At 42.7% G+C, this 13,462-nt stretch overlaps 1 protein-coding gene across 1 annotated transcript; it reads left to right on the top strand.

Annotated features, from left to right (window-relative positions):
- The first annotated feature begins 778 nt into the window (after positions 1–778).
- Positions 779–11,973, top strand: RPT1A (regulatory particle triple-A 1A). The gene is made up of 10 exons (XM_087372405.1): positions 779–950; positions 1,056–1,137; positions 4,222–4,313; positions 7,547–7,624; positions 7,738–7,799; positions 9,602–9,746; positions 10,699–10,917; positions 11,026–11,207; positions 11,319–11,494; positions 11,593–11,973. The coding sequence occupies exons 1-10, from the start codon at positions 867–869 to the stop codon at positions 11,748–11,750; spliced, it is 1,278 nt and encodes a 425-aa protein (XP_087228531.1). The 5' UTR covers positions 779–866; the 3' UTR covers positions 11,751–11,973.
- The last annotated feature ends 1,489 nt before the right edge of the window (positions 11,974–13,462 follow it).

Raw genomic sequence — 13,462 nt, forward strand, 5'->3', positions numbered from 1 at the left:
GGCTTGGTAGGATTCAAGAGTGATGGCCAAGTAAAGGCTAATTAAGTGATTCAACATATTTGGAAGCAGAGAAATGACTTAGTCTATCACAGATCCATCTTGGGAGAATGTAATACTAGATGATATAAGAAAGGCTGTACAGTTTTTCGGGAAAGACAATGAAAGCTTTAGAGTGATAGGTAGAAGCTTGAACTAGAGGTGTTTGCCTTTCTTGCTGAGGATGCCTTCTCTTTTTTACAGTCCACTTTACCTTTAATACATACTTTAAGGGGCTTAGCACATGGGAAGAAATAGGATGGGAATGGGAAAAGGTGGTCCCAAGTGGTCCCATGCATATTTTTATCCTATTCCCATCCCACCATGTGCTAATAAAAAAAGAACTAAGGATGGGTTTAGGAGGAAGAGGACACATGGCATCATTTCAGGGACCTTGCGGGGACAAGGACACATGTCATCCTTCTATGTTTTTGAATCCCTGAAAAAGGGGAACCCATTCTGGCTGCGAGGGTCTAGAGGCCATGGTCCAGGATGGGAGAAAAAGTGGCTACTCCCATTCTAAATCCATCCTAGACCACTTGGTGTAGGATGGGAGTGATGATGACAAAAATATTCCCATCCTAAACCCATGCTAGCCCCATCCATGTGCTAAGGCCCTAAGTTACCGCCCAAAAAAAAAAGAGTAAAGCCTAATTAAGATTAAGATTAAGAAGATTGTTACAATCCTAATTAACACTACACCTACATATATATACTGGCAGGCATTTGTGACCTTGGCCAACTCTTCTGGAGTGCAAAGCACGCCTTTTCTCCACTGAGCTCGCTTTTGCTGCCGTCGCCTCCCAATCTTGCCAGCACCTGCCTTTCCCATGGCTCCGGAGCCAGAAGACGAATTGAACGCTAAGAACCCCCCTCCCCTCGACGAAGATGATATCGCCCTTCTCAAAACCTACGTCTCTTTCTCTCTTTCTCTCTGGTGCATTTCTGTCAGTAGAAAGCACTCTGCGCTTTTGGGTTTTGTTCGTGTGTTTCTGACATGGGCTTCTACTCCTGGTCAGGGTCTGGGTCCGTACGCCACCACGATTAAAAGAGTAGAAAAAGAAATCAAAGACATGGCGAAGAAGGTCAATGATTTATGTGGTTAGTGGCTTTTTTCCTGATCTCTTCTATTTGTTGTGTCCATCATTTGTCCTAGACAAGGGGATCTCGGTAAATCAGTCGTTGCTTTTTGATAGTACCGATTGATTTACTCTGCAGGTATGTTCATAAGGGAAAGAAAGTCAGATTGACATTTCGTCTGCTTTCATGTAACTAGCTAGAGTTTCATTGCTTGCGTATACTTCACTTGTCAATTATGCGCATCCATGTATGTATGTGTGTGTGGGTGTGTACGTTCGGGTAAAAGGTTTCAGGGTTTAAAAGTGCTGGATTTGCTAAAAAGCATGTCGCAAATGCTAAAGTTCGACAAGTATAGTCTCTCAAGTCGTTCGAATAACAAGTCTCCGAAATCTAAACCGTTTTGCAGCACCCATGGCTGTTATGTTGAGGCACCTCAGGGCTAGAGCACCAAGGCTTAAGGATTGTTTGCGGAGTGATTACTAGTCTAAAAGGACCTATACTTGCTACCTTGTCATTGGGTGAAAGGCTGTGTCTCTCCATTGGTGGGAAGTGCCCTTGGTGCTAGAGCACCAAGGCTTAAGGATTGTTTGCGGAGTGATTACTAGTCTAAAAGGACCTATACTTGCTACCTTGTCATTGGGTGAAAGGCTGTGTCTCTCCATGGTGGGAAATGCCCTTGGTGTGATTTGGCATTTCTTTGTGAGGCAGCGGGTGAGAAAATTGTCTCCCCTTCTCCCCAACTTTTCCATGCGCAAATGTGTGGATGCCTTTTAGTATAGGTTTGGTATCAGCAGGTGTAGGCTACAAGGAGGCGGTCATGTCCTATTCGCAAGGGTGAAAGCTTGCTCTGATATCAGTGTAAGAAATACTAGTAATTGAATATCATTAGTGAGCTGAGGAACAGAAAGGAGCTTGGAATGATAAATAGAAAAAGGAAATTTGTGTTGCATAGAATGTCTGAAGTTTTGTGATCCTCTCTTATATAGAGAGTGGACCCAAACTTGAAGAGGTGTGTGCTTTGAAGGGTATGTGCTTTTAATATTGGTATAGAGCCACCTGTTTATACAAATTAAAATTAAAGGCAAATTTAATAGGTTGATGAGGTACACCTTTATAGATGTTTGTAGCAACCTGAAGGGCTTCTAATGAAGGGGGAGCTTTCTAGCTTTAGGTTTTTGCTCCAGAAGGCATGCAGTGGCAAGGGGATGAGGGGGAGGGGAGGCAGGGGAGACAATAAGTGTTGGAAGTATAAGGTCAATGCCCCACCTGTGAGCTCCAAATGAGGAGAGCAACGCTTGACACCTACAGGATGTTGGGTGTAGTCTGTGCCACATGTACACAGGTAGGGGAATGAGAAACTGCCACATGGGCAGCTAACAGGCGGTCATGTGAGCAACAATCAAACATCTTCCTGGGGCAGCCATATGGGCCACCAACTCACCCAGAGCTGGTTGTCCCACAGTCCTCCATCTGGGCGGTAAACATGCCCATTTTTTGGCTGGCTGTGGCCCTGAAGGATGCTCAGCGAGAGGCCCATCAAGAGGGCAAAGGATCTGGTGCAGAACTGCTTTCAGGTGGACTTCTGTGCAGACCTTGCAGGCCAGGCCTGATACAGGCCCATGCAGTGGGCAGATGGGCTCAACGTCCAAGTTGCGGCCTGTTGGTATTGCGATAATTCTTTCTATCTTAAATGGTGCGTTGCCCTATCAGCTAGATTTAGATTTAGATGCTCGTTTGGGAGAGACTAAAATGAAATCGTTTAGACTTCACAAGCAGTTGTAGCTTGAATGAAGAGATTTGGACTGCTTGTTGATTAGCCTTCTCCTTTAGTGCTAGCCTTTGTCATGGCTGAGTTTGCCCTTCACCTCCGGAGTGCCGACAGAAACTCAGTACGAAGACTTTGTATAAATGGATGCCCAAGTATGTGTGGGTGTGTGGATTTGTATGTGTGAGTGCATACTTTTATACTATGGTCTACACCCACTGTTGGGCGCTGATGACGTCAGTGGGGATGTCATAGTAGCTAGTACCTGCTATGCGTGATGGAGTTTATGGTTTTCAATCTTATGAGTGACTCTTGTGAGATTGAAACTGCACTATGTTGTGTTTTTAGAGGATGAGTTTGGGAATGTTCCTGGATTCATCTAGGTATAGCATATGACGCTAGGAGAAGGCCTTATATAGGCCAAAAGGCATGAGTAGCAGGTCGGCAGACCTGGCTGTTGGTCAATTAGTTACAGACTGGGTCGGCAGAACTTAGTCTGTGATGCTGCAGAAATACTGGCCTAGTCAGCAGTCTGATGCAGGTTGGTTCCACATGTATACTAGAAGGACTAGTTTTCATTCGATTGAACACATGGGAACATTTCTCAGTCAGTAGGTCTGGTCGGGCGCCCTATAAAAGGCCCCATTGAGGTGCCGGGCAGTCCTTAGTACATTGCAGGTGCAGCCCTCAGCCAATATTGGGCTACAGTGCACATACCTACAGGGTTTAGGAGAGTGCATGTGGGGTGCAGGAGGGAGCAGAAGGCAGAGCTCTCCCTAGAGAAAGTTACTGAAGCCCACGAGAGGAATGTGGGATCCAGGAGGGGTTCTATGGCATAGTGCTCAGCAAACAGCGCTTGTGTTGGTGCCAATTTCAGCATATGTCTACTGCAGGTGTTGGTACACTTTTGGAGCTTCTTGTGTACGGATTTCTATTCTATAGATGAGATCTGGCTGTACATCAGTTTATTCTCTCTCTGATCTGAAAGTGCTCTCTATATCTTCTTCTATCTGCACAAGTGTTGAGCAATTTGACTGGGTTTTGCACCGTCGCATATCTTCTGCATTAGATGTCTTGCTTTCTTGGTAGGTGCCGTTGCATATCTTCTGCATTAGATGTCTTGCTTTCTTGGTTGGTGATTGCAAGGATGTTGTTCTATCTACACATTGTTTTAGCTATGCTATGCTACTGTTAAATGTAGGTGTGTTTTCTAACACTAGGGGGAGGGGGTCAACAGTGGTGGATGGGCTTGTTACACTATGTGAAAGGAATCATTGTTTGGGAATGCTGTGTGTAGGCATATTTTCTCTTCATTGCTAAGATTTGTATGTTTTTCTTAGGTATTAAGGAGTCAGATACAGGTTTGGCAGCTCCAAGTCAATGGGATCTTGTTTCGGACAAGCAAATGATGCAAGAAGAACAGCCATTACAGGTACCTCGCACTGTCTCAAAGATGTTTGTGTGAAAATGTGTATGATTTGATTTGCCTTCTTAAATTTGGGTATGGTCCATGGATATCTAGTTTTATCACTTTGAGTATGCATTAGAAATATCTCAATTTAATTTGGCTTGAATGTAATTATGTGGTGCTATTGTAAGAGGTTTAACCTTGGTGTCTTTAAAAAAACTCGGGAGATCCTTTTTTTTGGGGAAAGTGTGTGGAGTTTCTTATTTTTAAAAAAAGTCAATGAGAAAAATCTTTTTCAAATGATTCACTGAGCTATTACGTGGTGCTTGGGAAATCATACCGATCAGGGGATAGATCCAGGGTAGCTTTCTTTGAGAAGGAGATCTAAACTTTGAATGCAAAAGAATTTTGGAAAGTGGGCATATCATAGTGACCATTAAACATTTACTGAAATGGGTTCATGATTTCTGCAACATTTTGAATGTTTCGGGATTTTGTTCAAATGACTACTAAAACAGTAATTAGGTGCATTTTGTGGAAAAAATCATGATTCTTTCTTAACTTTATAGGATAGAGTACTGAAACGCTTGCATGTCAGGCCTTTTCAAAGAAACATTGTAGAGGCCGAAATGTTTGGGTGGTTTCCAGGCTCACGTACACGACACCTACACCACAGTGGTGCATGTTATTACTGGGATTATTGCTTATCACTTACACCACAGTAGTACCATGCATCACTATTACCAGGAATCATGTTTGAAGGCTCTGAAACAGATTTATTGGTGAAAATGATGCGTTACTGATTATCTAGACCACATTGGAAAGTTCCTTTTTGCATGTAAATATACTCTCATATGGGAGGTTCTGTGATGAGAGGCATTGATACATGTAAACAAATATAGTGCCCATGTAATAAATAGCATGAATATCTATGGAGCGCCTTATTGTATGTGACCACCAATCTGAAAGTATGAAGCAGCCTGTTGACTTCCTGGATGTAAAATTCTTTAACATCAAACGTTTTAGAGAATTTTAACATCTAAGACTTAAAAGAATTCAACATCAACCTTATATTTAAGGTAAACATTCGTCTCCATAAACATGGAAATCAAATTGATTTGTGCTGGACGTTTGTGGGGTCAGTGCACCATGAGCTGGCTGTCTATCTTCTGACCAACCGATGCTAGTTGATCTCTCACCACCTTGACTTTTGTCAAGTTGAATCTCCGTCATCCATATCCATGTTGTAGAGTTCATGTTGAAGAGTCAAGATCCGGGATGTATACTCTGTTTCATACAGATCCTTCAGAATGGCCCACGCCTTTACTGACGTGTCTGTCATTTGGATATGAGGAATCACGGAGTCTGCCGATATCCCTATAATCAAGGCCAGGCTCGGGCATCTCTATCCTCCCATGCCTCGAGCTCATCCGCATTTACTAGTGCAAGTATCCTCCCCTTGTTGTCCAACACATCCTCTGACTTTGCCTCCGTTCCCATTGTAAGCTTTCACAATTTTCGAGAAACTAAGTGACTCCTGATCTTCACCTTCTAGATAGGATAATTGGTCCCATCCAGTTTCCGGGACTCTCCAAAGTTAGAGATAGTGAAACATTGGAGGAGGAGGAAGGAAGAGCAGTGGCTGGAGAGTCTAACTTTGACATCTCTGCTACAATTCTACACAGCAAATCCAAAAACTAACACCATTGTCCCTAGACAAGAACTCTTTACACACCTGGCTGAACTTGAGTCACCCTCCTTCTCGCAAGGGCACAATCCTCCGGTTGTGGAAGTAGATTCCCCAGAGCCTTGAATCAAGGTCGTCCTTCAGTAAGGTCCTTGCCTTCAAGCTCCCACACTTGTGAGCCTCCTACTTGGGCTCTGATACTTGAACAACCAAACAGAAGGTATGCATAGTGGAAGATTGATAGAATAGCCCAAGAGCTCACATAGTGGTGGTGTGGGTGGAATCACAAACTTCCTTAGTTAATGTGCTTCACACATATGTGCAAATCAGCAAATAGACAAATATATGTGCAGATCAGCAAATAGGACCAACGAAATATTTCCGTCCAATGGACACAATACAACAGAGGGCCAAGTCCCACCAAAAACATGGTCTTTTGTCCCCACCACAAAATGCTGTCTTATTACCTTTGAGACACTCCTAGATCCCTGAGTCTGGTGCTCCCTGATGAGCGTATGTAGACTTTAGTCTCCGTGTGATCCCCCACACTTGCTGCCCTGAGTGTCAGCCTGGGTGTGCAGCCCTTCTTCAAGCTCTCTGCTAGCAGTATACAACCTGCTTGGACCTCCAGCCTCAATCTGCTGCTCCTCTGCTCCAAACCTGCTCCCTGAAGGTTGCCCTGGTGGATGATGAATGAGGCCCTAAGGGGCCCCTTTTATAGTGTCTGGGATCCCCCCATATGCACCGACCCAGCAGGGCCAAAATGGCTGACTGCTGCAGGTGGTCTGTAAACTGACCCACAGCCCTAGATTTGGGGCGGTGGGGACCCCCCGTGGGTCGGTGTGCTGGCTGACCTGGTTGGCCAGTCAACCAGCCAGCCCAGGCCTTAAGAGGACTGCCCCTTTTCAGCCCCTTTCTGCCTTGGCTCTTGCGCTGCTGGCCGACCTGTTCCAGAGCCTTCTCCAGCCCCTAGATCTGGTCCATAGGCACCTCCAAACTGGCACCTTTGCTCAAACCTGTCCTGCCATCTGCTCCAGCCATTTGCGCCTCTGTTCAGTCTCTGTCTGGCACTACAGATGGGGAGGTCACCTTTCCAAAATTCTGGGCAGGGTCTCCCGCCTTGGGGTGTCAAACTCAAATTTGTTTTTGAACCTAAAATTTTAATTGTGGAGCAGTAATGAATCTCATTTTGACCTTACCCACGCATCATGGCATATCACCCAAGGCCCAATATGGACGTATTCGGAATTAATTGAAGGGTGTAAAAATCCTAGTGGGGATTTGGAGTTGGAGTGGTTTTTGTTAGTCGCACATGCGCGCAAGGGTGGAGGGACGGAAATGTGTGGATGTGCAAGGCATCTCATTCTTACGGCATGCTAAGGGCAGGGGGGGTGTGATCAGGTAAACTAAGTAAGCCATACTACTGAAATTAATGTTGAGTCATTATAGAATCTTAACAAAAAGTGAAAATTGTGGTGTGAGTTTGCCAAGCCATTTAATGAGAGCTGCTGCAGTAGAAAATGGTGAATGAAAGGCATTCTTGTATGTGTAACATTTCTTGGTGGAGCAGGTTGCTCGGTGCACGAAGATTATTAATCCTGGGGCTGATGACTCCAAATATGTGATAAATGTAAAGCAGATTGCAAAGGTAGGTTCGAGCTTCGATTTCTTAAAAACAATGATACAGGTCTTATTGTATTCTTTTCCGAAAAGCTTATAAGTGTTGTAGTGGTTTTTTCCTAACACTTTTCTTGACCACAGTTTGTTGTAGGTTTAGGGGAGAAAGTTTCACCTACAGATATAGAGGAAGGCATGCGGGTTGGGTAAGCATCTTTACACTCCCAAACCAAAATTTTCGTTTCTGCCAAGTTTTCTGTTTTGGGTGGGAGATGAGAACCCTCATTCCCAAAAGAAGTTATAGCCTTGTTACCTCACCCCAGACCCCCCTAACATGCTTGGTTCGTATTTTTCGCGGCTCTATTTTTCATATTCTTGGGGCTGCAACGGTTGCCCTTGTTTTATTTTTCTGGGTTGGGAAGGGGAGCCCTCATTCTAAAAGTGAATTTACAGCTTAGTTTGGTATACCCCACCACTCTTTCGATCCTGCTGCTTTTGTTGTGGCTCTATTTTCCATTTTATGAATGCAGTCTTACTCACCCCCGATCAAATCTTAATCATTTTCTTCGAGGATTTTCCAAGAATATTCTTCCTTCTTTGTAAGAAAAGGACACCTAAAAGGTTTTATTATCCTTAAAAATGTCAGTTATTGGTTATCATCGAAATGAAATGTACAAACTTGAACTAGTTTTTGAATTAGCCTTCTCCTCATGCGTGTGCTTACGCATGCTGTATTTTGTGAGGTTCTGATGCCAGTGGCAATGTAGTGCTAGCTTGTCGTCGTTTGATGCGTAGAGGTGGTGATTTGTAACCTTCGGTTGACTATCATGAGGGTAAACATTGCTCCCGCTGATTTGTTGTTACGGGATAAGTTTGTGCCTGTTCCTGGATTCACAGGATTTGATAAAGTACACTAGTTTTTCTTTCCTTCAGAACATTAGATTATTCTCAACATGTGCAGACTGTACAGCCAGAAGATTCTTCTATCTGCACAAAATAAAAAGAGATCCAGCTAACCATTCTCTCTGCCACATCGAATGGATTTATAGTTGGAAATAGTTAAGAAAGAACTCGTCTCTGGCTGTTTGGGGAGTCTCTCTGTGCTGATTTGTCGCATAGAGTGTTGGAGTCCAGTCTATCTTTAGAAACTCCGCGGGTCTTTAGAAACCCAGTATAGCTGCTTATGCTTGGGCACTGATGACGACATAAATGTTGCTTTGCTTGCTAAGTATGTCTTCCTTAAAAAAAAAAGCTTTTGTTACCTCTTTTTTCTTCTCTTTCGTTTTCTCTTTTATTTTCTGTGTAGATTTTTGGACTTTAGAACAACAAAAAATCTAAATTTGTATGATAGGATATATTCTAGTCTTACAAAGGTATATATTATAATGACTATTTCTGAGCCTGACCTTCCACAAAGTCTTTCCTAGTACACGAAGCCTGCACAGCTCGTATAGCCATTGTAATAGAAGTTTCCTATTGTAAAAAGTTAAACAGTTCTGGATTGTATGATAGTGGAAGAAGAGGCATTTGCATGTAAGTGGACCTTTCTAAACAGTGTTGTAAATGCCTATTTAAGCGCTATGCTCTTAATTTTCTTTAGCTTGCATGTTGCGTTCTTTCCCTTCTTCACTTCCCCTATAGAGAGTTCAAGTCCAAGGAATTTGCCATGGGTACACCTTTTGAACTCTCATAAAAACTCTCATAATCTGTTGTGCTGCAATCAAGATATATGGTGCTTGATAGTCCCATGACTTGTTTCACATTTGTAGTGCCATGAGCTACATGATGCTGACAATGATACACTGGCTTTTGAGTACTTGCTCGGACTCGTGGTGTATAACTCACTGGCTCAATTTTACGACTTCTATGACACACTCTTTTCCTATAGTACAGACAGGCAATTATGACTGTTATTACTATACAAGAGTTGCTTTGCCAGTCCTTTGATGACCCTCAATGTTAGGGGTACAAGATTTATTTATTTTCTTGCTGCCTATGGTCTCTCCAGGGTAGATCGTAACAAGTATCAAATTCAGATACCTTTACCCCCCAAGATTGATCCAAGTGTGACTATGATGACGGTTGAAGAGAAGCCTGATGTCACATACAATGACGTCGGTGGTTGCAAAGAGCAGATAGAAAAGATGCGAGAGGTTGGTACCTTTGTGCTTCTAGTATTTACACCTTTCTTAACAATTTGTGAACTGATCATCATTATTTATTTGTTTCCTCATTCTTTTTTTGCATTATAATGTTTGATGAATTAAAATGTGGAGATGCCCTAGTTATTACTGTTGAAGATCAAAGTTGAGGATTTCAGTGAATATCTATGCAATAAAATTGCAAGTGTATCCTTTATGCACATTTAGGCATTATACTTGTTAATGAGCACAATCATCACTTTAATTACTCCGACACATAAATATTGAATCTTTGGTCTTATTTTAAGTCTTTTTTCTGTGTAGATTTTTGGTCTTTAGAACAACAAAAAATCTAAATTTGTATGATTGGACATATTCTAGTCTTACAAAGGTATATATTGAATCTTTGGAGGATTTCCATCCATGATAAGTGCATTTTGATAAGATCATTATTTTGCTTGGTGTCATGTAAAAATGTCTGGAGTGCTCTCGTTTTATGACATTGAGATGTGTCCTGTCTCGTATTGAATTAAAATTCAACTTTCACTGTATTGATCTCTTCCTCAGCTATGAGGACATTTTACATAATGTGGTAGACCTTATCCTTTATTCTTACAACGAGCTGTAGGTATTCTTGGAGTAATGGATTTGAATGGGCTAAAGTTTTTAAAGATTTGGTGTAGATTTAAAATAAAAAGGTGCTATCCTGTTGTTTACTAGCGAGGTTACCAAGTACCTGGAGTTTTTTGGCATTTGTTGAATAAATTCTCCTTTATGCCCAAAGCATGAAACATCCCCATGAGATAAAACCTTATCTTAGGAGGTTGCAGACTTCAGATGCAATTAAAAAAATCTGAAGGTTGCTTATTCTCTATTTGGGATCGCTTGTGTCCAGTCTGGTTTTGATCACGTGTGAAAGATTTTTAGTTCTTTCCTCATTTTGCAATCTGATGTCCTGGATTAGGTGGTCGAGCTACCCATGTTGCATCCAGAAAAGTTTGTAAAGCTTGGAATCGACCCTCCAAAGGGGGTGCTTTGTTATGGACCTCCCGGAACGGGAAAGACACTTCTTGCACGAGCAGTAGCGAACAGAACCGATGCATGTTTCATCCGTGTTATTGGAAGTGAGTTGGTACAAAAGTACGTGGGAGAGGGTGCTCGAATGGTTAGGGAACTTTTTCAGGTATATAATAGCATCAACCTAAAAGTGTCACTTTACTGGATGTATTTGTAGAAGTTTCTGTTAAAATTGTCTTTATTGATGCTAATAGAAGGCTGTTTTTATTCCCAGATGGCCAGATCAAAGAAGGCTTGTATCGTGTTTTTTGATGAAGTGGATGCTATCGGAGGTGCTCGTTTTGATGATGGATTAGGTGGTGACAATGAGGTTCAACGCACGATGCTTGAAATTGTGAATCAACTGGATGGATTTGATGCGCGAGGAAACATAAAAGTGCTAATGGCAACGAATAGGTTTTTAACTGGCCCATCTTTGCCTGGTTTTTTTTAAAATTTTCTTTGCAAACACTCAGGCTTTTAATTGTGGCTCGTGTCTGCATGTCACTTGTATCCCCACTTGTGTAGACCTGACACACTTGACCCTGCACTGCTACGGCCTGGCCGGTTGGACCGAAAAGTTGAGTTTGGATTGCCAGACCTTGAAAGTAGAACACAGATATTCAAGATCCACACCAGAACAATGAATTGTGAGAGGGACATCCGGTTTGAACTTCTTGCTCGCCTTTGTCCAAATTCTACAGGTAGATTCATTGTGCCTTCGGATTTTATGCTAGCTATTGATTTCTTTTTGCAAGCAGAATCTCAATTCATTTGCCGCCAAACTGTTTTCTTGTACCAGGTGCCGATATAAGAAGTGTTTGCACTGAGGCAGGCATGTTTGCTATTCGTGCTAGAAGGAAAACTGTGACAGAAAAGGATTTCTTGGAGGCTGTAAACAAAGTGATCAAGGGTTACCAGAAATTTAGTGCCACACCGAAGTATATGGTTTATAATTAGGGGTACAGTCATGCTGCTACAATCTTTAAAGTCTCATGCATTTTCAGAATGCCATATATAGCAGATGCAGGTGCGAATACATCTGGAAAATCCCAGAATTCTTAATCTACCTGTTAGAGGCATTTCCATCGTCTATGATCATTTAAATTCTGGGGGCCCTATTCACCGTTAGATGTTTTCCACAGATGATTTCTTAATTTTGACTCTTTAATGAGAGCATGCTTGATTAACTCCTTTTTTTCCAGCTTGCAAGATAGCTCTTATGCTTTTGTAGCCGCCCCCCCCCCCCCCCCCCCTCTCTCTCTCTCTCTCTCTCTCTCTCTCTCTCTCTCTCTCTCTCTTTCTCTCTCCACCTGATTTGTGCCTTCTCTTCAATTGTCTGTTTCACATGCTTTGGCTACAGAAGGGGTGACTGAACCTTGAAAAATTGGTTCTCCTAGAGAGAGGTCAATGGAGTTTTAGCAGAGGCAGCACCAAAATGGCGGATTGTCTTGTACTTTCTCCACCTGACTGTGCCTTCTTCAGTTTGTTTCACAGACTTTCGCTAAAGAGGGAGGGCGACTGCACCTTCAAACTTTGTGACCTTAGAGACAGCTCAATTGAGACTTAGCAGTGGCAGTACTAAAATGGCAGTGCAGCCTTGCAGTATAAAGGCTTGATAAGGCTATTCACCCTCAGCAGCAGATAACCTGCTCAAGTGAGAGCAAGAATAGAAATACAGCACAGCTGCCGTTGCTGGCAGCTCAAAAGGGTTCCCCTGTGCAAAGACAGTGAAAAAGAGCAGCTCCTTAGTGGGATCTTCTCAGCATTGCGAATTAAGATAGCATTGCCACTGTAGTAGCACCACTGTTTAAGCACTTGTACGTGCTAGTGTCGCTCATATAATGGAGTCTTCTTAAGGAATGAGCCTTCGAATACAACAGATGAAACCATCCGTTGCAAGGTGCCTCACCTTTGATTTTGCGGCATGACATCATCGGGATGGGAGGGAATGGAGGTTGTGCATGCCTTTGAATTGCCTCATGCACACGACAGAATGAGGTTTTTAAAAAATTGGGGTGGGGGTTTGGGCAGATATGAGGAGCATTGATGGGAAATTCAGTTTTTTTAATAACAACTGACTTCAACTTAAATCCTAGCAGTGTATGAGCTACCTCACCTTTGGATTTGTGTTATGACATTGTAGTGGCTGGACAGGATGGAGTCTTGTGCATGCCTCACACTCTGCTTTATTCAGTTTGAAAGACAATGCAAACATGGGTTCTTGGTATTCTAATCTCCATAAAAGGGAGAATGGATGCTTTTTTGGTTATGGTCCCAAAAGGATCCCATAAAATTCTGCAGCAGAGCTAGATTAGTGGTGTTTTAGGTGGACATTTATCAAACATGATGCTATAGCTCTAATTGCTCTTAGACTAGCATGACCACTCTTAACTTGGTTGTCCTTTCTTCTCAGTGTGTTGCCTTTGTTGCTAAGCCAATGCTCAACGAAGCATCATGCCTTCTGATCATTTGTCCATTGGAAAGGCCTTTCGAACTCTTGATAATCTGTTTTGAGACCGTTTCAAGGCTCTTGTGTGAGCCGCCTGCACCTCATGCAACATGTTGCATGTTTCTTTAGGTGAGGGAACTAGACTGCCCTCACCCCGAACTATTAAAGCTCTTCTAAGGCTTGTGAGCCTTACCTTACACACCTGAGACACTGCTCGTTA

The sequence above is a fragment of the Dipteris shenzhenensis genome, unplaced genomic scaffold (assembly GCF_047967505.1).
Source record: "Dipteris shenzhenensis isolate YYH24624 ecotype China unplaced genomic scaffold, Dip_SZ_1.0 scaf0542, whole genome shotgun sequence".
NCBI classification, from domain to species: Eukaryota; Viridiplantae; Streptophyta; class Polypodiopsida; order Gleicheniales; family Dipteridaceae; genus Dipteris; species Dipteris shenzhenensis.

Bases quoted from the DNA above. Each gene is read 5' to 3' on its own strand.
- RPT1A (XM_087372405.1), top strand. From the start codon at position 867: ATGGCTCCGGAGCCAGAAGACGAATTGAACGCTAAGAACCCCCCTCCC. The intron at 951-1,055 runs GTCTCTTTCTCT...ACTCCTGGTCAG, and splicing joins TCGCCCTTCTCAAAACCTAC to GGTCTGGGTCCGTACGCCAC. The intron at 11,495-11,592 runs GTAGATTCATTG...TTCTTGTACCAG, and splicing joins CCTTTGTCCAAATTCTACAG to GTGCCGATATAAGAAGTGTT.